This window comes from Triturus cristatus, chromosome 1_2, assembly GCF_964204655.1.
Source record: "Triturus cristatus chromosome 1_2, aTriCri1.1, whole genome shotgun sequence".
Taxonomy (NCBI): domain Eukaryota; kingdom Metazoa; phylum Chordata; class Amphibia; order Caudata; family Salamandridae; genus Triturus; species Triturus cristatus.
Genome location: NC_140580.1, coordinates 363,663,180 through 363,689,794, shown reverse-complemented (window position 1 = coordinate 363,689,794; position 26,615 = coordinate 363,663,180). Strand labels below are relative to the sequence as shown.

Genomic DNA, 26,615 nt, shown 5'->3' with positions numbered 1-26,615 from the left:
TACATGCAACAGTAAATTTCCTCTTGGCATGAATTTCTCCGGTCTCTGCTGATTTTCACTCTGTATTAATTTAACACATGCATGATCACTAGTTGCTCTGCGGGCGGTTTTATTTCGGCTTTGTTTCCTTAAATGCGATCTATTCTTCACCTATAGTATTACTTCTGTGTTAGCGTCACGTGACAACGAGGTATATGTCGTGGTCACTTTCCGGTTTTGCAATTATAACCCCAATCGGTGTTGGCATGTCTTCCTGCTTGTGACCGGGTTCGTGTAGTCCTCCGGACGTTTAATTCAGATGAGGCGGGTGGTAATCACACAGGTTGATTTACGGGCTTTTCAGGTTCGTGGAAGGTGGTTGTAAGTAACGGCATGCCAACAACTTGACAAGCCATGAAGTAGGATTTCTATTTTTCGCAACATCAATTAATTCAATGCAAGCGCGCTCTCTTTACCGTGAGTCGTTTCTGTGCATTGGTGTGTTAGACGTACTATGAGTGGATTACTTAGTTTATTCCTGACTTTTTGACTGCTTTGTTTTCGGTTTCCTTCGGTTTCTTTGTCGGAATTTCACAAGTGAACTGTGGCAATAGGTCGCATCAGCTCTCTGATTCAGTATACACTGGTGAGTACTTGATACTCCGTATCACTCATGCTTTCAGTGTGTTGGCAGATCATTACATAGAGGGCCATTTCATTTGTTTTGTTGCAGATTTTATCAACTGCACAGTCACTACATGGTTGCTAGGTGATTCCGGTTTTACCACAGTACCACCTCATTCTTCTTGGCCATATTTTCTACAGATATTTGTGGGGCTGTGTGTTTTATGGATTTGATTTACCAGGTTGACTCTCTTGAACTTCTGAGGTACGGTTACACTTTCTTTGATCGCCATGGATTAAGACTCATTCATGGGATGGTGGCTGCTTCACTTCATTCATATTTTTGATGATCACATCACTTGTGACGGCTTTTTTTTTTTTTCTTTTTTCTCTGCCTTTGGCCTGTTTGTTGGTTTTTCTTATTCAGTTGTTGGTATCTTTTTTATTCACAATAGACAACTTCATCTATACCCGACTATTTCCATTTAACCTTCTCTATTGGGACCTTGTGTACTCCTTTGATGTGCACTGTTATTTTTAGTTTTTATTCTAGAATGCAATTTATGTATATAGTCATTGACGTTAATTTGAATTGTAGATTACCCGTGACGAAGGGCGGAGCAGATCGCCGAAATGCATTGGGAATTGAACATTGTATTATGAAGTTCATATCAACATATTTTGTCATTCATGACCTGAAGTATTCCTGATTTGGATGGACTGTAAACCAGCTCAATAAAAGAAGCATTATTGTTGGTAAATTACGATCGTATATGTTTTAGAGCATTATTTGTTTACGTTATTGGAGTCTATATGTTGCAATGTTCATGATGAGTTTTGTAAGCATTGATTAAAAGTAATTACTCTAGCACTCGTCGAGTGCCATAGTGTAGTGCACCAGGCGGTGAAATCTACGATAGATGGAGCATCATTAACTAAATTTGCACAGACATTCAGTTAAACCGATAAAACGATACAGCACACAAATGATAAAGTGTGGAAATTGCATGTCTGTGACTATGATTTGTGCAACACCAAGTAAAGCATTTTGTTATTTTGTTGGTGTTGAAATCTTTGCTTCCATCACACTTCAGAATGACAATGTGCTTAATTTTTGCTGTCCTAACTGCTGAATATGTAGAGTTCATTTACATTTTGTTGTGTTTTCACAAAAATGTAATCCTACATCCTTTCCTTTAACACCTTGTACACGAGCAAGATTGGCTCATAATGTACTTTACTTTCTTTCTCTGGCTGCAAAGTGAGAGGAGTTTGTAAATATCAATCCCCAAGTTAAAAAATATGCTGCAATTTGTCAGAAGACATAGCTTGACATTTGCCCTCAGTCTTTGAAGCACAGCAGATGTGACAAGATAAATACAGAATTTAAAGGCTTGTTTATTTCCTGCTTGGTCTTCACCACCCACCAAAAATTGCCCACGCCCCACTTGTCGTTTGTGACCAATAGTTTGGTAAACACTGCTTTAAAGTCCATCCAACAACTTTTAAAGATATTTATATTTCAAAAACTACTGAACAGATTTGCACCAAACGAACAAAAGCATGCTTTGTGAGTAAAGTTCTACTTTCATTCCAAGTTTGGTGTAAATCTGCCAGCAGTTTGGGTTGTAAGCAGGAGCAAAATTGTGGTTTGAGGCTAAAATGGGAAAGCACATCCCTTCTTACGACAGGGGCTGTGACTCATGAAAGACGGAGCCTTGAACTGGCATTGATGCCCCTTGCCTCCCTCAACAATGGTAAATAAATAACATAGTATATTTTGTGCACATACTCATCTCTGGTTCGTGCCAATGGTAAAATCACATGAATATGACTCTTAGGAGATGTGTCCCTGTGTAGAGTGAATGTTAAATTTTTTCTGTGATGCCGTGAAAGTTCTTTCTCATGTCAAGTTTTCTGTGCTGTGTTAATAAATTCGAATTTAAAGTTTGCACTTTAGTAATAAATGTGCAAATGCTCTTTTATTAGTGTAGTTGCTCCAATATCAGTGAATTATTAGACCAAATTTATATTAACTGAAAAAATTCATAAGTTAAATCGAAACTATGGTTAGCTTTGGTTATGACTCCTTAACATATGTTTAGGAAAACCTTAGAAATTCACATAACACATAAAAAACGCACAGTTAAAGTGCAGTCATGGTTGTGAATTAAAAATTAAAACCCATCGTAATTGGTGAGCTATGGTGTTGGAGGGAGGACCACCGGGGAGTCGGGGAGACTATTCCGGGGCACCCTTCTACCGCAAAGTTATAGCCGAGCGCCGCTGAGAAGCCCCCTCGGGGAGGTCTTTCTCCTATGATCGTACTAGGCCCAGTAATACCACCACACAGGACTCGGTATCAGTTGCTTGACTTGGTTCTTTATCAACAGTAGTACGTTCAATATTTACAGTGGAATCGAGGGATCCAGTAAGAGTCTCAATGTCTTTTAGAGGGATAGGGTAGCGGGACAGTCTTAGTACCAACCAGGTACGGGAGGGCTCGGCGCCAGACCTTGAGTGCTGGTCTCAGAGCGGCTCGGACGTGGGGAGCCGCGACGGCGTCTGCAGGGCTCGGGTGGTAGTTCCGCTTGGGTCGAGCCGCGACACAGTCAGCAGGCCTCCGGTGGTAGGTCCGCTTCGGTCGAGCCGCGACGAGGTCAGCTGGGCTCTGATGGTAAGGTTCAACAAGGTCGAGCCGCGACAGCGTCAGCAGGGCCCCAAAGGTTCGTGAAGGTCTTTAAGCACGGTGGAGCCGCGACGTCGTCAGCAGGGCTCAGAGTGTGGGTTCAGGATGAGTCTTCTTCCGTAGGGTCAGCCGCGATCCGATCAGCAGGGCTCTTGACTCCAGGATACAACTGTTGTCCTGTTGTCGGGTCGCCCCAGATATAGGACTGGAGCCCTTTGATGTCCGGACCCTTGCGCCCGGAGGGGGCGGAGAGGCCGGGCAGGAGAGGCGCCAGGCCCCAGAGAGCTGTGGGGCGATCGCACCTAGGTGTGGAAGGACGGTTGGGGGTCCCATCGATACTGCCCTCCGCCGGGAGTGGGTAGGGTTCGCGTGGTATCCCCCTGGCCAGGGGTTGGCGTCTCGATGTCGGGCCTCGCTGGGACCGAGGCCGGGTGAAGCGGGGTCACGTAGGTGGTTACGTAGAGTCACGTACAATCCAAAATGGAGGATCCCCGAGGTGCATGGGACCTCGTGCGGCTCAGCGAGGGGGAACAGGACCATGCCACGAGGCCGGCTCCAACATATGGTGAGGACCGCAATCTATACCTCACAACAAAGAGATGCAAACCATAACTTGAACACCAAATGCAGAGCTCATTGTAACACTGTTGATGTGACAGATGCAATTACCAATGCCCTAAGTAATCTTACAGATGAGATTATATCATAGCACCCTTAACACTATCAAAGAGATGAACTATGAATGCAGCATCATTTATTGGTTGAAGCATGTACTGCTGTTTAATTACAGTGTGTTTTCATGTGTTGATACTTTTGGGATGAATATAGTGAATCGGGCTGCTTGCGGACAGAAATAAGCTTCTTACATCCGGCCCATAGTTTCCAGAGAATTGTTTCAGCACAGAGGAGAGCCTGGGCACCTGTTTTAGGTTCAGTATGGGAAAAGCTGAAATCATATTGTGTTGAGCTCGGAAGAATCTTGGTGTTGAGGTCTTAGGAAGCATTGTCTGAAAGTATAGACAGAGAGAGAGAGAGTTTGCTTTTGTCTTTATGAGAGAAGAAAGACCGAGACAGAGAGTTGGCTATTCAAATCAAAATAAAATTCTGTCGTGGGATGCCTGCTATAAAGGAAGGTTGGTGGAAGTGTACTAACAAGCAGCACAACGCAGCAACCAAAGTGCGTTGTGCTGCGCTGCGTCAAACGGAGGAAACAGAAAAAAGGCATATTTACTAACATATGGTGTTGTTTCTCCCTCCCCCTATGCTGGAACACTTTTGCCTCCCTTGAGCCAAAAGCAAATGCTGAATAATGCAAACCTTCACCCCCAGTCACAGATCTGGGTTTAATCCATCGTTTTTTTTTTGTTGCTCACCACACCACCCATGTTGGGACGCAGCCATATGCAAATCAGTCTTGACCCTGCTCCTAATGGGAACAGTCCAGCCTAAACTGCCAAGCCATGTCCTCCCTGGAACGGAAACAAGCATCCTGGGACCAGTTTCCAGGCTAGCTTGCATCCAATGGTACAGTGAGCACAGGACTCACATCTGGGCATACCCTTCCCATTTAGGGCGACAAAAGAAAAATAAAATGATGGACGTAATGCTGAACTAATCAAACATTCACCCCCAGTCACAGATCTGGGTTAAATCCATTGTTCTTTTGCTCACCATGCCACCCCAGTTTGTACACCCGAACTGCCAAGTCGGGTCCTCCCTGGAGCAGAAACAAGCATCCTGGGACCAGTTTCAGGGTATTACCCCTTATCAACCAGGCTAGCTTGAACATAGTGGTGTGGAGAGTGTGGGACCAACATCTGGGCATAACTGCACCATTTAGGGCTACACAAGCAAAAAGAACATGATGGAATGCAGAACAATGTAAACATTCACCCCCAGTCGCACCCTGGACCATGGTGCAACTGTGTGTCTACTCGATATCATGAAAAGGTTTTCTACTGAAAGAAACGCTTCCAGTAGAAAATAGTATGCTTTGACGCAGCCTAATACTTTCATAACTTTGCATTTGTGCTGTAGAATACAGCACACATGCAAAGATATAAAAGTTTTGAGAGCAGTTAACCTTTGTCTTACATACACCTCCCTCAAGGAGGCATACATTTTTGGTGCAAATCTATGTAAGCAAATAGGGATTTGTATTAAAACTCGTGGTTTCATGGAAGCACCCATGTTCCACCAAAGGCTTGCCCCCTTGATGCAAATTATTGTAAAATAGTGCATAACTACTGTCCAATGCAAATCAGAATTTGGGTTAGAAAGAAAATCCCAGAGCAGCACTTTGCACTGGGTTTGCCTCACTTTGTGACACAAGCCTGCTGCAGATAGTTAGTACATTTCTCCTTTAGTGTAAGTGTCTATCATAATGTTTCTTCATGAGAACACCCCAATTAAAGGCGAGGAGCTAGGAGGAAATGCAGACTAGTGGTTGGAAAGGCTGACCTTGGAACTTTTGGACACAGGCTAAAATCCCGGCCTCGGCGCTTGACTCATATCATGGAACTAGGGGCACATCACTACATTTCCTTGTGCCTAAAACTTTCAAATATAATGTGTGATTTGTATTTGTGTAATTCCCACTTGATCCCTGAATTAAGATCCGCAAATGCAAAAAAAAAAATACAGAAAAGGAGGCCTGCCTCTACTTGGCTACCCAAACGCTGTGCGGGTGGGTTGGTCCAGGACCCGACTTGGGGCAGGTCCCCATAGTGTATGGTGGCCGAAGATGGCCATCTGCGGTGAGTTAGCCAAACCAAGCTACACATGGTCTTAAGCCATGCCGGTAGGTCCGTTACAGGTTGGACACAGCAAAATGTTGCATCTGGTATGATCAAAAAAGCTCCAAAAATGTACCACCTAAAAATCAAAGGCAAAGTGAAGTTCTTATTAGCTTTGATTATTACAACTTAACATTTGTTTAAAAAATGTAGGAATTCATTTAAAAACAAAGTTAAAGTGCAGTTATGGGCACAAATTAAAACCAAAAGACTACTAAAATCATGATAAGAACACCAATCCAAAACTTGCACGACAGACCCATATCCCCCAAATCAAAAGCAATGGCTTTCGTATGACCTATTATCTGTTTTGGGACCGAAATGCAGTAGCAAAACATTCACATTTTACCACCAACTTCAAGTTGGTGGTAACCCTCCTCAAAGGAAAAGGGGTCCCCAGAGAGGACCCCTTCCCCTTTAAGAATGGTAGCACAAACATTTTTTTCAGAGCAATCAGTAGTCCCATGGACCACTGCCTACTCTTAAAAAATTAAAATAAAACTTTTCATTTTCCTTTTTTAAACGCAACCTGTTTTCCTGTATGGAAAATGGGCTGCATTAAAATAAAAAATTATTGTTTTATTTTAAAACAATCACAGACATGGTGGTCTGCTGACCCCAGCAGGCCACCATCCCCATGATTTTAGCCATTGCCAATGAGTCGCAAATTGCTACCTACCTCATTAATATTCATGAGGTAGGTCAATTTGTGACCCACCTAGAATTGCTAAATGAAACTCATGGAGTTTCATACATTAGGAATAGCAATTACGTAATTGCGATGCGCAGCAAATCGCAATTCGGTAACCACTATTTACAATATTGATATATGTGGCCCTATATATCTCTGTCGCCACTTCCTTGTAATTGAGCAGCGTTTTCTTCAGACATGAACAGAATTTTTCACTGCACAAATGTTTCTAGCTAAACGCAACTTAAATCTCTACAGTCCCCCTCTTCCTCTGACCTGCAGAAAGTTCTGTATAGTTCTGAACATGTTACAGTATATCACTTCCTGAGGGACATTTGTTGTTTCAGTGCCAAGAAACGAGTGGTGTATGTGTGCAATGTAAGTGCCTATAGTTCAACACACCACATAAAAAAACAAATAAAACAACATAAAACAACACAAAACACAACATATAAAACAACAAAACACAACACAAAACAACACAACACATAAAACACCACAACACATAAAACAACACAACACACAACAAAACAACACAACACACAACAAAACAACACAACAAACAACACACAAAACACAACATATAACAATAGACAAAACAACACAACACAAAACACAACACATAAGACACCACAACACATAAAACAACACAAAACAACACATAAAACACAAAAAAACACATAAAACAACACATAAAACAGCACATAACACATAACACAAAACATAACACAACACACAACACAACACACAACACATAACATTGTTTTATTTCTGATAAAAAAAATTCTCAATACTTAAACAAAATGTGTGTCTGTATACGACAATGGCCCGTCTCATTGAACAAATATATTTTCTGGGAATTAGCGTCAACATGTCAATTCACTGTCACTTATTAGACAAATGTACATAAAATTCCTAAAACACTAATCAAAGCCAGTGGAACTGAACCAGCCCTTTCCTTCCTGTCGTCCGTCACCGTGGCAGACTCACGGTGTCCACAGTGCTACTTTTAATGTGTTTTTTGTTTTGTTTTACATAGCACGAATTTGACCAAAAGGTATTGCAGTACTTTACATGAGCACCAGTTATATTGCATAAGGACACATTCATTTTTAGGCAGAGAGAATAAGTGATTTGTGCAGAATCACAGGCTGTTGAGCCGACGCTGAGACTTGAACCTGGATTCAAAGTTGGCAGCGCTGGCCTTCACACCACATCCTCTCCCCTACAGGCAGTACCTAACTTAAAGTGGACCAATCCAATCAGCCTGCCTCAGATCAGCCATCCTCTAAAATAATTCCACATGTGAGAAGAAGAAGGGGGCAGGGCAGCCGCGGTCGGTAGTAGGAGTAACTGCAGGGCGGTGACGTGGGGAGGTGGAGGGGCAGTGTGGGGGGTAGTAAACTATTCATTACGGAGGTTTACAGGTAAGTTAACATATAAATTAATAAAACAAATTTCGTTGCGTGCACAGCATCGCAGTTGGGGATGCAGTGCACGCAACGAAATTTGTTTTATTAATTTATATGTTAACTTACCAGTAAACCTCCATAATCCATAGTTTACTGCCCCCCACCCTGCCCCTCCCCCTCCCCACGTCACCGCCCTGCAGTTACTCCTACTACCGACCACGGCTGGGGCAGGGCCAAGAAGAGGGGGCAGGGATTTGTGCTTTCACTGCCTCACCAGCTTTATGTGTGATAAAGAGGATGAGGCCAAGAAGATGGGCGGGGCTTTGAGCAGCCCTCCCCCCAAAACACTTACAAATTCTTTTAAAGTTGATACCCACATCCCAGGGAGATCGCAGAACCCCTGATGGGCGTCGGCTCAGCAGAGCTGGTGAGCTGAAAACCCTTATGCCCCTGTGTGATATCGACTTTTCGTCACCAGGAGATTGTGTGAGGAGAACTGAGATTGTGTGACACAAGGTGGCCCTGTGAGTGTTGGCAGCTTTGTCGCCCATGCCATGCAGAGCATGTACTCATTGTCAGGTCCAGACTTACGTGATGACACTTTGATGGTGGCACATTTCTGGTTGACGTCTGCGCAGTACACCTTTGCTCTGTCGTTTGTTGTACAATGGCCGTATATGGAAGCGGTGCAGGAGTAACACTGGAGGCCTTGACCTGGAAGAGAAAAGAACAAGACGAAGAGGGAGGTCACCAGCAGTCAACAATGAACCAACCAGATGAAGAAGATGCAGGAGGCAGAGTTGGGGGCCCAAGACAGGTTAGACTGGGATAAAGAAATAGACCCAGGGACCATAAAAGAAAAGTGCCCGAAATTTGCAGATTGCGCCTCTTCCTTTTCGCAAAACCTGCTTGAGTGTTTTAAGTGTTATAGAGAGAAGGAGGTGGGGGCGAGATTCTTTATTTACTTTAAAAAATGCAAATGTTGCCAGGACTCTTTGTGCATGGATTGGTTCACAATGGTGAAACACACCTGACCATAAGTGGGGCCACTTCTGCTCTGGCCACCCACCCCTGTTCAATCTGAATACATTTATGGATCAGCTCAGGGGGAGACTGGGAGTGACATCTCGGCACCCCTGGTAAAAAGGAGGTAATAGAGGCCCACCTGCTTCCGGAAAGGCCGCTCAGGATCCCAATACCCCCCCCCCCCGCAGCTGCAACTCAAATACTGGCCCATTGCCCGCCTAACCAATCCGACCCTGAACCAAGAGGTACAGACAATGGCGCCTCCTTTGCTAAGGTGGAGGAGCGTTACCCCACTGCCAGGAGGCAGCAATAGAATGGAAAAAATATAATGATAATAACGTAATTTTATTATCATTTTATTTTATCCTCCTGCTGTGACAGCATACGTGAAGGATGCGGGGCTGCAGATCAAGGGAGGAATGGTAGAACACTTCTAAGTGCACAAGGACTGTTTGGTCGTTCCTCTCGGGCTGCCCAAAACAGTCATGTGCACTTTCCCTGTTCGCCATGCAGGCTGCATTATAGCCTGCATGAGGAACATGTCCACCCCTCCAGCTCCTGGTTGAGGGCCATGTCACGCGCTCAGACCAATCACAACGCTGCATTGCAGCATTGTGATTGGCTGTGGGGAGCGTGAGAGGAATATGCCACGTTACCTCGCATGCTTTTTTTACGCATGCCATTACAACGTGGTCATTACAACGACTGTGTTGTAACAACACATGTCATTACTCTGCAAGTCGCAACAACAACTTGCTCTAGAGGGGGATGCTGGATGTTGGAATAGCATAATTGACTAATCCAACTCCAGTCTGTGCAACAGTAGGGAAGGTGTTGGATTTTAAATCCAACACCTTATGACCCCTAGAGCAAGTCGTTTTGACTTGCGGAGTAATGGCATGCATTGTAACAACGTGGTCGTTGTAACAACCACGTTGTAATGCCATGCGATGTTCTGGTTTCGTGGTAAACGATGTTTATTGTGTGGGAGCCCTGGTTCTTCCTGCTTCCTGTTTCTCACAAGAAGCCTGGAAGAGGACGGGACAGGACACAGGAAAGGCAGCGATTACCCCCCCACCCCTTCACCCCCCACCCGCCCCACTGCTGCTTCTAGGCATCAGCCGCAACTGGGTACAGATGCAGCTGCAAAGGGGTAGAGAAGATTTGGTGCCTGGAGAAAGACAGCATGTTTGCTGGCTGAAAAAGGAATGGGCCAGAAGAACCTTGAAAATCTTAAAGTGGGGGCAATGGATTTAGAAAGAACAGGCCCTTCAGTGTCCGGAGGGAGAAAGAGAGGATCTCTGGTACAGCAGGGGGGAGGATCTTACAATGTAGGGAGAGGGAGATGAAAAGGGAGAGGGAGAGTGAAAGTGAGAGAGAGAGAGCCCACCAATGACTCTGGATAAGGAAAGGATATTTGATTGTTGTATACCAGCGTTCAAAGTGCATTAAAAAAAAAGTATGGGAACGTGATGCTGCGCGTGATGGGGCAGGCGACTTATCATGGGGGCGGGGTCAAAAACATGGCACAAAAATATATATATTCTGTAACTTTTTTCAGAGTTTCACCTTCAGGTAACTACATAGAAAATAACACACAGCTTAAAGGAAAAAGAAGTGAAAGTTAAGTTAATCAGTGGGTCATGAATACTAATTGGTTGAGGATAGTGACTAATGTATGTTTAGTGCTAGAAAGTCCCAGTCTGTGACAGAAAGCCCTGGGAATATGCAAGTCATTATTGGATACCTGCATTACACACAGTATAAGATAGGCTGCTGCAAAATGTTCAAAAAGATTTTAAGATAAAAAAGTGCTTCCAAAATATATATATTTTAGTAATACCCAGACCGTAAGTAGTGCAATTCTTTTATAACTGTCTTTTATAAACACACACTCCGCAGCTCAGCTGGTAACTCGCTTGCAATACCACTTAAAATAAATCTGTGTCATCCGGAAGCTTCAAGTGATCAATCAATTAAAGACAATACCAGTTTACAAGAGCCCTTAACATTTGTAATCTGACTCTTTGAGCACATTTACACTTCTTTCTGCAGCAGACATCTGGCAGGAAGGCTTGTTTAACTGTCTGCCCAGTTTCACAGCACAGCTGTCTCTCTGCCTTACACATCAGTTGAAGCATTTCACCTCTCGAAATGAACCGCACCGGGATGGTTGTCTTTTCTCGAAAAGTAGGAGAACGGTTTTGCTTAAATTAAAAAAGTATGGGCACGTCGTGCTCCTCAGATCCCACTCACCTCGACCACTACTGTGAGATTACGTCAAATGGCTGATTGGAGGGGACGGACACAGGATTGCTGGAGACTAGAAGAGGGTCCGAGAGCCTGTGGGGAGAGGGAGAAGAGTCCTGATAGTTTGAGGAAGCGAGCGAGTGTCCGGCATCCTATCAGGAAAAGATCTGCACAGTGGCGTAGCAAGGAGGGCTGGGGGCTGGTCCGCCCTGGGTGACACGAGTCAGCCTCTCCCCGCTCCTACCTGCGGCTGTTGTGGCAAACACATGGATTGCCAGCACCCCCACATCCCCGACCTGTGGCTGTTGCGGGGCGGCAAACGCAGGGGCCACCACAGGCAGTCAAAGGTCTAGCTACCCCACTGGATCTGCAGTGACAGGTAAGAGGGGCAAAACCTCTGATGGATGTGGAGGGGGCGAGGGTGGTTGGTTTCTTATCTCAGTACTGGAGAGGATGGAGGACCGGCAATGGCGAGAGAGAGAGAAAGAGAGAAAAGGAGGGGAGAGATAAAGAGAGAGTAAGTGAGAGAGGTAGAGCAAAAGAGAGGGAGTGAGAGGGGAGCAAGAAACAGAGAGGGAGTGTGTGAGAGAGAGGGAAAATTAAAGAGGAGGGGTTACGAGAAAACAGAGAGAGAGAGAGCTAGAGGAAATGAGAGCAATAATAATAGAAAGAGAGAGAGATAGAAAGAAAAGGAGAGAGGGGAGAGAAAGCAACTTCAAAACTGTTCTTCAAGCCTCTTGCAACTAGATTGTGGCAACACCCTGCTCTAAAGTTGCCAGACTCCACACTTCCCTCCCCCTTTAGGGCCTCCTAGACGTCAAGCACACTTCATCAAGGCCCTGAAGAAATATGACTACATCAACCCCACTCCGATGAAACTCTATCCGCTCCCCTTGCTGACCCTCACCATCATCAAAACCAGCAGCATCATCTACATAGCTGTCACTACCAGCAGCCCTACCTACCAGGCTTGCAAGCTCACCATCTCCAGTAGCCCTCGGCACACCGGCAGCCTGCAGATGAAGAAATGCAAGGAAGTAAAAACACAGCAAAAGGTCTTCTCTAGCTCCACATTTAGGATGCAGAACAAAATCTCAGTTTCCATCAGGAGTGCCCTAACTGTACTTTATTTTAGGAAATACCTGTGGCCTCCCCTATTTAAAGGACACCGCATTATGAGGCAGAAACTGTCAATAAATCTGCTGCAGTTTCATAACGAAACATGAGGGTCCCCCCTGCAAAGTACATGGAGGGGGCCCACCACGCTCCGGACCCAGTCAGGAGCTCTCAAGTCAGCGGCCCACCTCCCGTGCACAGAATTATTGCAGGGGTGTCACCTGGAGCTCGGGGGCCCCACTGCCCTACAAGGGCTGTGGGAGCTAATGTTACGCCAATGATGTCATGATGACTCTGTCTTTGCCTTTGACCCTGTACAGTGCTCATCTGCCCTTCGGCTAGGTTTATAATGTACAAATAATAAATATATACATTGTAAGAGGAGGTAAACAGGAGCTTGCCTCACCTTTTAAGTCGAGCCTAGAGTCAGCGCGCAGGCGCTACTCTGCAAGGCATGCTGCATTGGAGTATGCATTTGAAGCCCCGCCCATATTTTTCATTGGCTTGTGTCATTGCCCTTCGTAAATGCTAGCTTCTGATCCATAAATAGGCTTGCTAGTCACTCCTTTGTACGGCCTTTTCTTCATTTTTAACCTCCCATGGGGACCGGCCCTTTACTTGGCTTGTTGTGTGCAGATTTAGATTCTGTATATAGGTTTCCCGATTTATGCCCTTATATAGGTACAATTCACATTACCCTTATTTGGACATAGAAATCCGGCCCTTATTTAGACATTGTCCGTACAAACCAAATACAGGCATGGCCCACTACATCCGTCCATCCATGTCACAATGAATTCTTGGAAAACCAGACCCTTAAGCCTGTAGGAAATTCCCTCAGCTTGAATATTGATTTCTCCAGGAAATCATTAAGTATGCATGAACATCTATTCCTTAGGAGTTCATTCATGACGTTCCTCTGCCCGACTTTTACGTCAATACTGGCATTCCTAGACACCTTCAAGGTATAAATATACCAGCACTTGCCCTGGCAAATTGCGGTTCCTGGAGGATTCGATCCAACCCAGACTACGCGGTTCGCCACGGCAAGTTCGGAAGGAGATTGAGTTCCAGCCTGATGCACTGACCTGACGCTGCCATCCTCCTCGCAGAGAATCCAGCTTCAGTGCTCTCTGACTTCCCTTGCGGGGGGTTAGACTATCGAGTTCAGAAAAGAGATTCCAACCTCTCTCATTCTAAGGTATGGAGCTGACTAGAACTTAGGGAAACTTTTGGCAACTCTTGGCTAAACTAAAAATATAGCTAGCTATACTTTAGAAATGGCACCTACTTCAAACCTCGTACTGCACTTAGGTTAGGTACAATGGGGTAGAACAATTTAGAAGCATCAGAGGAGTATCACATTTTAGCCTATGTTATTTATGTATGTATTTTGATTAATATATGTCATAGCTACAAACCATGCTATTGCAGTATTATTTTATCTTACTGTTAACCTCGTACAAATTGTACTTCGCAGTCTGTCTTATGATTGTAGCAATTCATATCTCTTGCATGAGAAATAAGACTGTTCAATAAACCCTTTTATTGAAAAGCCCGTCTCTCTATTTCTGTGCAACTCTGTAGAAATGAAGCATGCACGATTGACTGTGTGAAACTGTTATCTATTGTTTCCACGATTCGGAGAAGGTTCCGATTCTAAAGGGAAACAAAGTTGTCATGTTTATGCGGTTGTCAGAGACTAATCCCTTCTTGTATATTCGAGAAATTTCTAGTGACCTCTGAGTTAGCTGGCACACACAAGTAATTAAGTTTAATATACTCGATAGAGACATACTGACCTCAGTCCTATGTTAAATCTATAGTGTATGTTATTCCAATGAGCAGAGCCTATCAGGGATATAGGAACTACGCTACAGGCTTGTTACACGGTGTAAGTTATAAGTAGGTGAGCACTATTTAGTTTATTGCTGACTAAAGGGAACAATGGCGGCTCCTTTTTGTTGTATTTGCAGCGCGCCCACATAGGACAATGGAGGCCGATTTAATTTTGAGCACAATGCTGCTTTAACTTTAAAAGTGCCTGCCCCATACCTCCACAGTACAATGGTGACACTTTTTGAAAAATTACTTTTAAAAAGAACGAAACGTCCGCTTCAAAGACACCACGCTTTTTTCCCTTTTTTTTTTTTTAATAAACTTGCAGGATGAGCGTGGCGCCCGCTTCAGAGACACCGTGCTCTGTTTTTTTTTCTTTTTACTTTACTGTTGAGTGCGACGCCCACTTCAGAGACATCGCGCTGTTTCTCTCTCTTTTTTTTTTTTTTACTTTACTGGTGAGCACAGCGCCTGCTTCAGGGACACCACGCTTGCTTTTTATTTTTGTTTACTTTAATGGTGAGCACGGCGCCCGTATAACAGACAACGTGCTCTGCATGACAATAGATCTTCCTTTTGGCGAATTTTGACCTATTGCTTTTGTAAATGACAATGCCTTTTAATATTTTAAAAGGCATTGCCATTTACAATGCCAATAGCTCAAAATCTTACAATTGCATTGTAAATGCTTGTTTTACTAGTGACTCTGGTGCATGTGACTGCCAGAGACATGGCGGTGCTGCTGTGACAAAACCATGCACAGGGTTGCGTTTTTGGGGACAGTACACATTTGTGGCCTGATTACGTTTTCAGGTGCACTGTCCTTTTTGGCCCTGCTGGACTATGTTAGAATATCAATAACAAAACATACTCTAATATAAATATAGGGGTCTAAATATAATTCGCAAATTCATTGCTCCATTGGGAGGATATGGGCTATCACTAATCTAATAGGGTCATATTTTCGCAAGCAATATTTAGGACACTATTTTTTCCAGACGATGTTCTGCACATACTATACCAGACTGCAGGACGCCCAGTGGCGTAGCAAGGTCAGGTAGTAACCGGTGCAGGTAATTTCTTGTCACCCCATCCACCCCCCCTCCTCGAGTACAAACTGCAGAGACAGACTTCGGCGGAAGAAACACCCCCTCCCCTCCCTTTCCTTATCCATACATACGCTCTACAACATTTTGTTACCCCCCTTAGTGATGCCACCCAGGGCGGCCCACATCCCCCTTCCTAAGCCGCTGAGCATGCCTTCATTGGGTGTGCATGGAACAGGGCGGGACCGAGTGTCTGATTATAAAAAATTACCCTGATCGCAGCGCAAACTCACCTGCGCTAGGCACAGTGGTGGAGGGGTGGCTTCAACACGCTGCTCTCTTTCACTGCTGACAGAGGACCAGCCTGACTTTAAGACAGGGGAGGAACAACCGATCAGTGCACTGTGTGACTGGCGTGCTTTGGGATCACTTGGACCGCTGTGTTCTATTCCAAATAGTGCCCAATGGGGTGGTGAGTTTCACTGTGCATCACTTGTCATGCGCTATATCGTTAGTGTGTCTTTCAGCGAGCAAAGACTGCACTTCTTTGGCATGATGCCATGCCTTTGTGGAAGGCATAAGGAAACATCTCTTGAAATCATACGTGTGCACAATGTGTTCCTGTGTGATCAGTACTACAGAAGGTGATGCACAACCCTATGTCGCTCCTTCTTTAAGATGATGTAGTATAGGAGTGCCCAGGGAGCAGTGAAAATGGACATCAGAGTTCACTGTGCCCATAGGGCTCCTCCATCATTTAGCTTCTAAATTAATCAGGATTTATAAAGTGCAGCTAATCACACAACAGGGTATCCAGGCACTTGTGATGGGGTATCCAGGCGCTTGTGACAGGGTATCCAGGTGCTTGTGACAGGGTATCCAGGTGCTTGTAACCGGGTATCCAGGCACTTGTGACAGGGTAAAAAGGCACTTGTGATAGGGTATCCAGGCGCTTGTGATAGGGTAAGTAGTAGGTAGGGATACCACTCATCAAGCGCAAAATCCTGGTCCCAAAAGTGACAGGTCTGGCCGCAAACTGCTGGCCGCAATAACTATGGTTTTAAAAGGGGATGACATGTAGGGCTAGTCCCAAAAGTGACAGGTCTGGTTGCAAAGACAGAGGTATGTGTGTATATGTTTAAAAGTGCGCAGAAAAGTGCATGCCTGTAGTCGGGAATTGTCTGGGCATGTTTAAAACTGGGGGGGTGCAGACAGCTGGTGGTTGAACAGCTGTGGAGTAGTCCTGAGGCCCCAGCCCAAGGCCTGTGAAGGCTCGGGCATGTAGGTGTGAAAGTGGTAAAGGGTAACAGGCCTGATCTGGGGGAGGACGAGTGAAAAACCCAGCCCCGGTCCCCCGACATCCTGAAACAGGGTGGCAACTGGCAGGATGTAATTCCCACATCCCAAAGCTCCTGGCCGCAAAAAGTGACATTCCTGGCAGCAAAAAGTGACAGGCCTGGTCTTAAAAAGGGGTGACATGTTGGCTAGTCCCAAAAGTGACAGGCCTGGTCTTAAAAAGGGGTGACATGTAGGGCTAGTCCCAAAAGTGACAGGTCTGGCAGGAAAAACTCTGGCCTTAAAAATAACAGGTGCTGGAGCTTGGGAATGGAGATAGATCCTGATCCATGGAGCCCTCCGCCCCGGGGATGGGCCAAACAGCTTTAACACCTGAGGGCCCTTATAAAAGTGTCAAGAAGGTGTAGAGAGTTTTGGCGATGGCCACCCAAGCACCAGTGTCTAACCCGACTGTACCAGATGTCAAAATAATAAAAGTGTTGTACTGTTTATACTGTACAAGGATAGAAAAGGTTCCCACCACAAATACCACCATGACATTGTTCTAAACCCCCCCACAAGCCATAAAGGGTTGTGGGGTCTTCAAATGAGCATGCCGGGACAAATATAAAAAGGCCCCTTAAGGATTCCTGCCCCAAACACCTATTCAAAAACCCCTGGGGGAGCGACCTGCCTGGATTGTACTGCTGTACCTTAAGGATTCCTACCCAAACAACCATTCAAAAACCCTTGGGGAGCAACTTGCCTGGATTGTTCTGCTGCAGAGAGCCAGCCCAGGAACTTAAAGCAAGAATGGACCTGAGTCACTTATCCCAGATTGACGCCGCCTGCTACACTGTAATGGAGGTAAATAAGGGATGACGCCATGCTGTATGTTTAGGGGTTATTTAAATTATTAGGGACACTGCATTTAAGTGAGCATATATGCTTTTTAAATGGTGCTCAGTGCATTTGTAGTATTGTACCCTTGGTGTTTTAATTAAGCTTTAAGGCATTATGATCTGCTGGTTAATGTGAATAATGTTGGCATTGAAGTTTTTAAAAGGCGTAAAATACAATGTAGCTGTATTTAAAGTGTATAAAGGAGGGCTTGGTTGTGGCGCAGGGGTGTAGTCTTAAGATTATACATTTTTATAGAAACATTTTACCATGCAGCTGTACATTTAAGGTCAAGAATATTAGAGGTTATGAGGCGCCTGTATTGCAAGGTTACCAGAGGTCCTTTAAATAAAATACAATGTTTACAAATTCAAAATAAATGATACAAATTGGTACTCATCAACCTGTTTATCCTGCCGGTGAACTGCCTCAGAAGTCATAGCCTTCAGGTTAAAAAAAGCTGCTAAAAGTCCATGGGTGCTCAGGAGTCCGTGATGGTATGGGGCTCGCTGTCCTTGTGTTAAATTGTATAGCCCCAGAGCCTGCTTGCTGCAGGAGCTGTTCGGGGGCTCAGGAGGCTTCTCGGGGGCCTTTGGGGCTGGCTCCAGGGTCCGTGGCGCTGTGCGGCCGATTGCCGCTCTTTTTTAAATGTAAAAAATACCCCCGAGCCCACTTGCTGGTGGCGCTGCTCGGGTGCCTTGTGGCTGGCTCCAGGGTCCGTGGCGCTCTGCGGCCGATTGCCGCTCTTTTTTTAAATGTAAAAAATACCCCCGAGCCCGCTTGCTGGTGGCGCTGCTCGGGGGCCTTGTGGCTGGCTCAAGGGACCGTGGTGCTCTGCGGCCGATTGCCGCTCTTTTTTAAATGTAAAAAATACCCCCGAGCCCGCTTGCTGGTGGCGCTGCTCAGGGGTTCAGGGGCTGGCTCCCGGGGCACGTGGGACTCTGGGACCCTGCTGCAGTGTTTTTTGTTTTTTTTAAATACCCCTGAGCCCGCTTGCTGGTGGCGCTGCTCGGGGGTTCAGGGGCTGGCTCCTGGGGTCCGCTGGACTCAGGGACCCTGCTGCAGTGTTTTTTTTTTTTAAATACCCCCCAAGCCCGCTTGATCGTGGCGCTGCTCGGGGGTTCAGGGGCTGGCTTCGGATCATCGGCATGGCTGCTTATGGCTTCCTGCTTCTCCTCTGGGTCTGATGTGCAAGACCCACCCCCTTCAGTGATGTCACCAGCGAGTCACTGAAGGGGCGGGGTCTTGCACATCAGAGATGTGTGTGTGTGTGTGTGTTACCCGAAGGTGTCAGAGCGCTACACAATAGGAAAAGTTACAAGTGAGCATGTTCCAAAAGCAAACGTTACGTTACATGAGGCAATAGTGACAATTGTGCAAGTATCAAGAGCAAACAAAATACAAAAGGTAGCAAATGATACGTTACAAAAGAAAAAAGTGACGTGTGCAGGTTACAAAAGCATACAAAGTACACATCGAAGTAGAAAATAAAAATACAATAAAATGGCACACTCAAAACACTAAAACAAAAGTTACGTTACATGAGGCAATAGTGCCAATTGTGCAAGTATCAAGAGCAAACAAAATACAGAAGGTAGCAAACGCTACGTTACAAAAGGAAAAAGTGACGTGTGCAGGTTGCAAAAGCATGCCCAGTACACGTAGAGGTAAAAAATTGTAATAAATGGCACACTCAAAACCCTAAAACAAACGGTACGTTACATGCGGCAGGGGTGACCATTGTATGCTAAGGTTAGCCCCAATGCCAGCGCTATTAAAGTACAGGCTTCTGCGCTGCACAGGCAGCCATTTTTTGAATATATGTTTTAGAGCGCCACATGCTGCACTTTTTATAGTTTTATTTATTTATTTATTTATTTGTTTTTTTTAAATGTGGGTTGTGGCACCCTCCTAACATCCTTTTTAAATGCCTACAGGAGTTGTTTGAAATTGTAAAACATTGTTTAAGAAAAGGCGTATTTTAAAACAGTTGTTTTTTATTTAATCCAGATGCAAGACCCTGCAAAAACAGACGTTATCTATGTACCCCCGGTGCTGGACACCCCTGAAATAACTATCAACGCCAGAGAATTGACAGACCAGCAGACAGGTATATATATTTACAGTTGTGTAGTTCTACGTAGTTTTGTACACAAATCTCTCAGAAGTTCTGTTTTTTCTAATGGGGTTCTCATGTATGTATGATTTTACAGCTTATGATCCCGACCTACAACAAGTTCTTGAAGATCTTATGGTGTACTTCGATGCTCAAGGAGCTATGAGCAATGTGCAAAACACTACCGTTCCTACATGTAAATAATAAAAGCTCGCCGTTATTTAAGCTGTCTAAGACTCTGCGAGCTGGGGTAGGCAAAAGGCCTGACCAAGGGGTGTATAGGGTACCTCCGCAGAAAGATGTCTAAGACCGGGTATTATTTTTTCTTTACAGGGGCCCCAGTGTTATGCATGGACGGCGCCGAGGTACAAGATACTGCGCAACGTTCAAAAGAAAGCCCTTTGAAGAGGAAAGCTTTCACGTGTAAAGGGGGACCTACGCCAAAGAAAGGAGCTGCAAAAAGACCTCTAGCAGCTGTGTTTTTTACAAAAGGGTGTGAGAAGTACTAGAGGTGTTACAGACTCTCAGCCAGAGGGTCCAGCGGCTTGTAGCAACGCCTGTATAAAAAGATGGCTGTGTAGAAAATTAGGATAGTGGTGATTGTACATTGTGCTTTATGTTTTCTCTAATATATATATTTTTCTCTTTATATTCTAGAAGCGTCTCAGAAACATGCTGAAGAGAGGTCGGCCCAGCCATTAAGGGACATAACAGCAACCGGCCAGAACAACAGATCCGCCGCAAAAGGCGTGAGTAGGCGTGTACGCCAGGAGAAACTCTCTACATACTACACCCCTTCCAACACGATGAACAATCCTATAGAAAAATCTCTTATGCCCAGGGGTGGGGTCAGCACTGTAGGCGTGTTTACAAATCCAGATAACATAGGGCAGGGTCTGTGTAAAAACGGTACAGCTGGTCTGAGCCCTCCCAGGGTATCAAAAGGGAAAAGTATCTCAAGCGTGGCACCCCTTAAGAAGAAACATCGGGACTCAGAGAACCGTCCCAACCCTTTAAAACGTGAAAAGGCCACCAATGTATTCACAGAGCCCCAAACCGAACCCTTAAACCCCAAGAAGAAGGAGCAGGTGCCCCCAGAGGTCCAGGCAAGGCCCTCAAGCCCTGAGAAGAACCCGCGGAGTCCTGAGCCACAATCAAAACCCTTAGACCTATCCGTAAAAAGGGTTGCAAAACCCCTGAATGATGTCTATACACCCCTGATCTCCAAGGAGGTGGTAGTTGTACCGCAGGTTGTAGAAGGGCTGGCGCCGCCACAGCCCCCTAAAACAGCACGCTTCTCAAGAAAATATCTTAAGCTGAAGTCGGGGGTCCCAAAGCTACAGATAGCGCCGCCCCTGAACAACCCTATTACACCGCAGGATCCAGTCTGTGTCCTGAAACCCCCGGCAGTTTCAAATAAACTAACGGTTCGTGTAGAGGTGCACACCCCGGCTCAGACCCCAAAGCAGACTATAAGCGTTCAGGACCAGCCTAGGGTCTCAAAATGTGATTATACTCAACACTTAAGAGGTCCTTATATCGGGAGCAGCTATGTTGTCAATGCGTTGGTGGGCCTGGTAGACAGCGTGGGTAGAACCACAGAAGCGGGGCACAAGGAGGCTTTGAACAACGGGGGTTTACAGAGCCCTGGGAACCATGTACCACACCATAACACAGACATTTCCGCTAGGCCCCCTGATTACTACGACAACAGCCCCACACAATCCTCATACCCTGTGTCCCCTATTACCCCACCGGGAGCATACGACCCTACCAGCCCCGCGTCTAGCGTAAGCCCCACACTGCCCATAGCAATATGTTGGGATAACAATACCGCCTAGGACCAGTGGTCATTGCCACTTATTGCACACCCCTGGGGTACTTATCCGCTCATGGACACACCAGGGCATTCGCAATGGGTCCGTATTTATAAAACACTACAGGCACAGGCTTTACAGAAAGGGGCTAAGGCGGTTAGCAGTAAAGAGGGGCATGCGGTGTTACAGCCATTTATAAGGCCGCGCAAGGTGGCCCCCACTAATCAGACGATTCTATAAACACACATGCGGTCTTGGGGGCGCATGTAAAAGAGATGCAGATGGCGGTTAGAAAACTAAAACGCCAGGCGAACGCCGCTAATTTAAAATTGGGGCTGGGGATTACCAGTAACATATTCAAGAGGGCGGCCCAACAGAAGGTCGTGCAAAGGGTTGATATGTGTAAAAAAGTGATCATCCAGATGTGTCAGGCGGCTGTGGCAGACATATGTGGTATAAGGGCGTGACAACGGCAGTGCCGACCCTTAAAGAGTCCCGTGGTCTGTGGTGCTCATAAGAGGCCCCCGAAATCAAAATATAACCGTAAGGTGCAGAGGGTACTGACAAAGTCCTTACGCTTCATACAACTGTTGAAGCAGCGGCCACCTGTTTCCCTAGACCCCCTCAAACAAGACACACCTGTTTCCCTAGAACCCGTCAAACAAGGTACCATAGTTTCAAGACCAACGCCTGAAACACAGCCTGAAATACTTAACTCAGCAGAACACACCCTCCAATACATAGGGGCATGAACTAACATACCAAGGGGTGGCCATTTGAAGGGGGTAGGGGGTAGCGTTAAAACTCCAACCCTCTGAACATTCAGAAGAACCTCGGGGTGGATCTGTAGCGGAGACCTCCCTGAACAAGACGTACACCACCACAAACCAACCTGTTCAGATAGGCTGGGGCCTGGATCCTAGAAAAGCCTGGGCCCGTAAAAAAAACCAAAAGTGGGTTAATAGTGCAAAGCAGTGTAGGCTTTTAATACGTAAGCTGAAGAAGGCTAGAATATGCGCTACCCGGAGGCTTACAAGGACCCCGAGACAGGTCACGACCTGAACCCACAAAATGACACACCAGAGAACAACGGCGTAAGTCACACTCCTGATGATGAGGGTTCAGAGCCCTTGTTTTTAGAGAGTGTTAGAAGTTACAGGCGCAATGTAGAGAGGTTTAACGCCTTAGAACACTATGAGGAGTTTAGATTTGTTAACCTACACCATATAACATCATCCGATCATGGGGTTCTAGCTATACATCAGGCTGTGCAGGAGCTCATAGGAAGGTTGTTACGCGATGTGGGTCCTAATGACATTTTCCAACTCCGCTTCCAAGGACAGGGTTTTGACAGGCCGTTGTTCACCAGGAGGAAGGCCCGAGATGTGTTTGACGCTGTGCAATTTTTAGAAAACCTCTCCAGGCTTTTACAGAGTAAGACTGAACTAGTCGCCTACGGCACTTTTAGAGTCATAGCCCTCATTGTACGGGGGCGTGAGGGGGGTGTTTCCAGACCTTTAAAGAGCACACAAGGCCCTCCACGACCTGGACCCCGGGTACCTCAACAACCGCCTGACCTTCTACACTCCCACCCACCAGCTACGATCAACCAGCCATGCCCTCGCCGCCGTCCCACGCATTCGAAGAGCCACCACGGGAGGAAGATCCTTCTCCCACCTGGCAGCCAAGACCTGGAACTCCCTCCCCATCCACCTCCATCTTACCCAAGACCACCTCTCCTTCAGGAAGCAACTCAAGACCTGGCTGTTCGAGCAGTAGCGGACCCCTCTCCCCCAAGCGCCTTGAGACCCTCCGGGTGAGTAGCGCGCTATACAAATTTCATGATCGATTGATTACTATACAGTAAGATAATTGGTAAGAAACAACGCTGGCTGCTCAACTTTAACAGCGACGCAGCCAATACATGTCTGGCGGCCAGCATCGTGGGGCTGTTGATGGATCGCAAGACCCCTGACGCTGTCATCCTGTCTAGAGCGGCTGAAGCCCATGAGGTTCTTGAAATACCTCCTGAGCGCATGGTCGGCTTTGGTGACATAGGTCTTTTTGAGAACTATTTCGCAGTGACGGTGAAAGTTCTTTATCACAATGGTTCCTGCCAGTACTTTACAACCGGGGAACGTGTGAGAAACAAGACCGTATATGTCCTTCACAACGAAAATCATTTTTACGAAATCTTGAACCCTATAGGTTTTCTGGGGGTCAAGTATGTGTGCACCCATTGTGATCATATATACAACAATAGAACATATCACCAGTGTGAAATGCATTGTAAGATGTGTCAGAGGGACGGGTGCATAGAAGACACCACCCTGAAGGTTAGGTGTGGCACGTGTAGGATGTTTCGTCGCTCGCAAGACTGCTTGAGCATGCACACGAAATCTTTTAACTGCATCCCTAAAACGGATTGCCGCGAGTGTGGTCGGTATCTGGCAACGGATCACAAGTGCAAAGGCATGATATGCCCCCGGTGCCATGTGTCTTTCACGGCCGGCACCAACCATCAGTGTTATATGGTTAAAGGGCTCCCCCAGACCAAGACCGAAGACTATATAGTGTTTGATATAGAGTGCACACAAGAGACGGGGGTACACCAGCCTAACTATATTTACGCACACCACCTAACTTCCGACGCTAACTGGGAGTTTGAAGGGCGAACGTGTGTTGGTGAATTCCTCAGCACTTTCATTCAAACCAAATTCCAAGGGTATACCATGCTCGCCCACAATTCGAAAGCCTATGACTCCTTCTTTATTCTGCAAAACATGATTCGTGAAAAGATCCAAGTTGAACTCATAACCCAGGGTTCTAAACTGATGCTGATGACGGTATGCATTTTACAAATATGGTTCATAGACAACCTAAATTTCCTGCCCATGAAATTGAACATGCTGCGAAAGGGCTTTGGGTTGCAAGGGTGGAAAGGTAATTTTCCACACTTTTTTAACACCTGGGCTAACCAGAATTATGTGGGGCCCATGCCGCCTCCTGATAACTACGGGGTTGAATACATGATGCCTGATGAGAAAGAGAGCTTTCTACAATGGTACTCTGAAAACCGTGAAAAGGAGTTTTAGTTTCAAACAGAGCTGAAAGCTTATTGTCAGGCTGATGTAATGATCCTGCGGCAAGCTTGTAACCTCTTCAGAGATGCTGTGGTGTCTATGACTAAAAAAGTCAAGGTCTTGAAACCTAAGACAATGACTAAGAAAGTCAAGGCCTTGAAATCCAATACCCTAACTAAAAAGGGTCTGGCCGTGAAATCCCAAACCCCTAAAATGGTAGAAGCGGCCGAATACATAGACCCGTTTCAAAACGTCACTCTGGCCTCCATGTGTATGTTCATCTACCAGCACATGTTTTTGAGGCCAGAAACTATCGCTCTAGTACCGCCAGACCTCTATAACGGTAAACAGAAACGTTATTCAACCCCATCTATCCAATGGCTCATGCACGTCTCTGAGAAGGAAGACATACAAATTCAGCATGCCTTACAGGGTGGTGAATACCGCCTGGGCCCCTATCACCTGGACGGGTACTCTGTAATTAAGGGAGTGCCGACGGCCTTTGAATTCAACGGCTGTTTTACCGCGGCTGCCCCAAGTGTTACAAACCTCACGTGTATAACAAAATGCTGGGTGCCACATTTGAACACTTATACAGACGTACTCTGACAAAGGCCCGGTATGTTGAAAACCGGGGCTTTGCTATGAGAGTTCTTTGGGAGCACGAGTGGCTAGACATGTTAAAAACCAACACTGACCTCTGCTCTTTTCTTAAGACTCGTGATTTACCCAAACCTCTGGAGCCACGCAATGCCTTATTCGGGGTCGTACAAATGCCATACAGCTGTACAAGGCCGCTGGTGAGGTTGAGAAAATACACTACTATGATTTCACCAGTCTGTACCCTTTTGTGAACAAAATGAAGTTGTACCCCTTGGGGCACCCCATAATCATCTATAGAGATTTTAAGCCCCTAACCGAATACGTTGGGCTGGTCAAATGCGAAATCTATCCTCCTAAGCAGCTTTACTTTCCGGAGTTACCATGCAGAGTCGATGGTAAGCTGCTGTTTCCCCTCTGTCAAACATGTGCAATGTTTAAAGAGGTTGACGTTTGCAGCCACACCGAAGAACAAAGGATGCTCACAGGGACTTGGCGTAGCATCGAGGTACAGGCTGCCTTAGAGAAAGGGTACAGGCTCGGTAGAGTACACGAAGTGTGGCATTTTAAGAACACTACAACACAACTCTTTGCACCCTACATTAATTTGTTTCTCAGAGACAAACAGGAGGCCTCAGGGTATCCAGAATGGTGAACTAGTCAGGATGCAAAACAGAAATACATCGCTGACTACTACGCTCACGAGAGTATCCGTTTATGCCCCCATCTGATAGAGGTCAACCCTGCACGCCGTCAGTTAGCCAAACTCTGTCTCAACTCCTTATGGGGAAAATTTGCACAGCGCACGAACCTGTCAAATACTACCTTAATAACAGATCCTGATGAACTGTTCAAGTACCTGTTTGCTCCATGCTACGAAGTGTCCAGCTGTGAGTTTATCGATGACGATATCGCTGCTTTGTGTTGGAAATACACCCAAGAGTACCCCACAACGAGTAACAACATAAACATTTTCATAGCCTGCTTCACGACAGCCCACGCACGTCTAGAGCTTTACGGGGTTATGGATAAGCTCCAGGATCGCTGCATGTATCATGATACAGACTCTGTGATTTTTCTGAGCAAACCGGGGAATGAAGAACCTCCTCTAGGGGATTATCTGGGTAATCTGACCAGTGAGCTAGATAAGGATGAGTATATATTAGAATATACGTCCTCAGGACCTAAGACATACAGTTACCGTACAAACAAGAACAAAGTGTGTATGAAGGTCAAAGGGATAACATTAAATGTCAGCAACACCCTAAAAATGTGCATGAATACGCTACCGCAGCCGATTCTGAGAATGCTAAAGCCATAGTCGTGAACCAGCCCTGCATAGTCAGATCCAAAAAGA

The 26,615-nt window shown here is 45.8% G+C and overlaps 1 protein-coding gene across 2 annotated transcripts in view; it reads right to left on the bottom strand.

Annotated features, from left to right (window-relative positions):
* The window catches only part of LOC146867368 (prostate stem cell antigen-like), a 145,541-nt gene that overhangs the window by 40,342 nt on the left and 78,584 nt on the right, over positions 1-26,615 (bottom strand). For both annotated transcript variants that reach the window (XM_085604579.1, XM_085604569.1), the window contains exon 2: positions 8,782-8,904. In XM_085604579.1, coding sequence (XP_085460705.1) covers positions 8,782-8,904 — 123 coding nt within the window. The remainder of the gene's footprint in view (positions 1-8,781; positions 8,905-26,615) is intronic.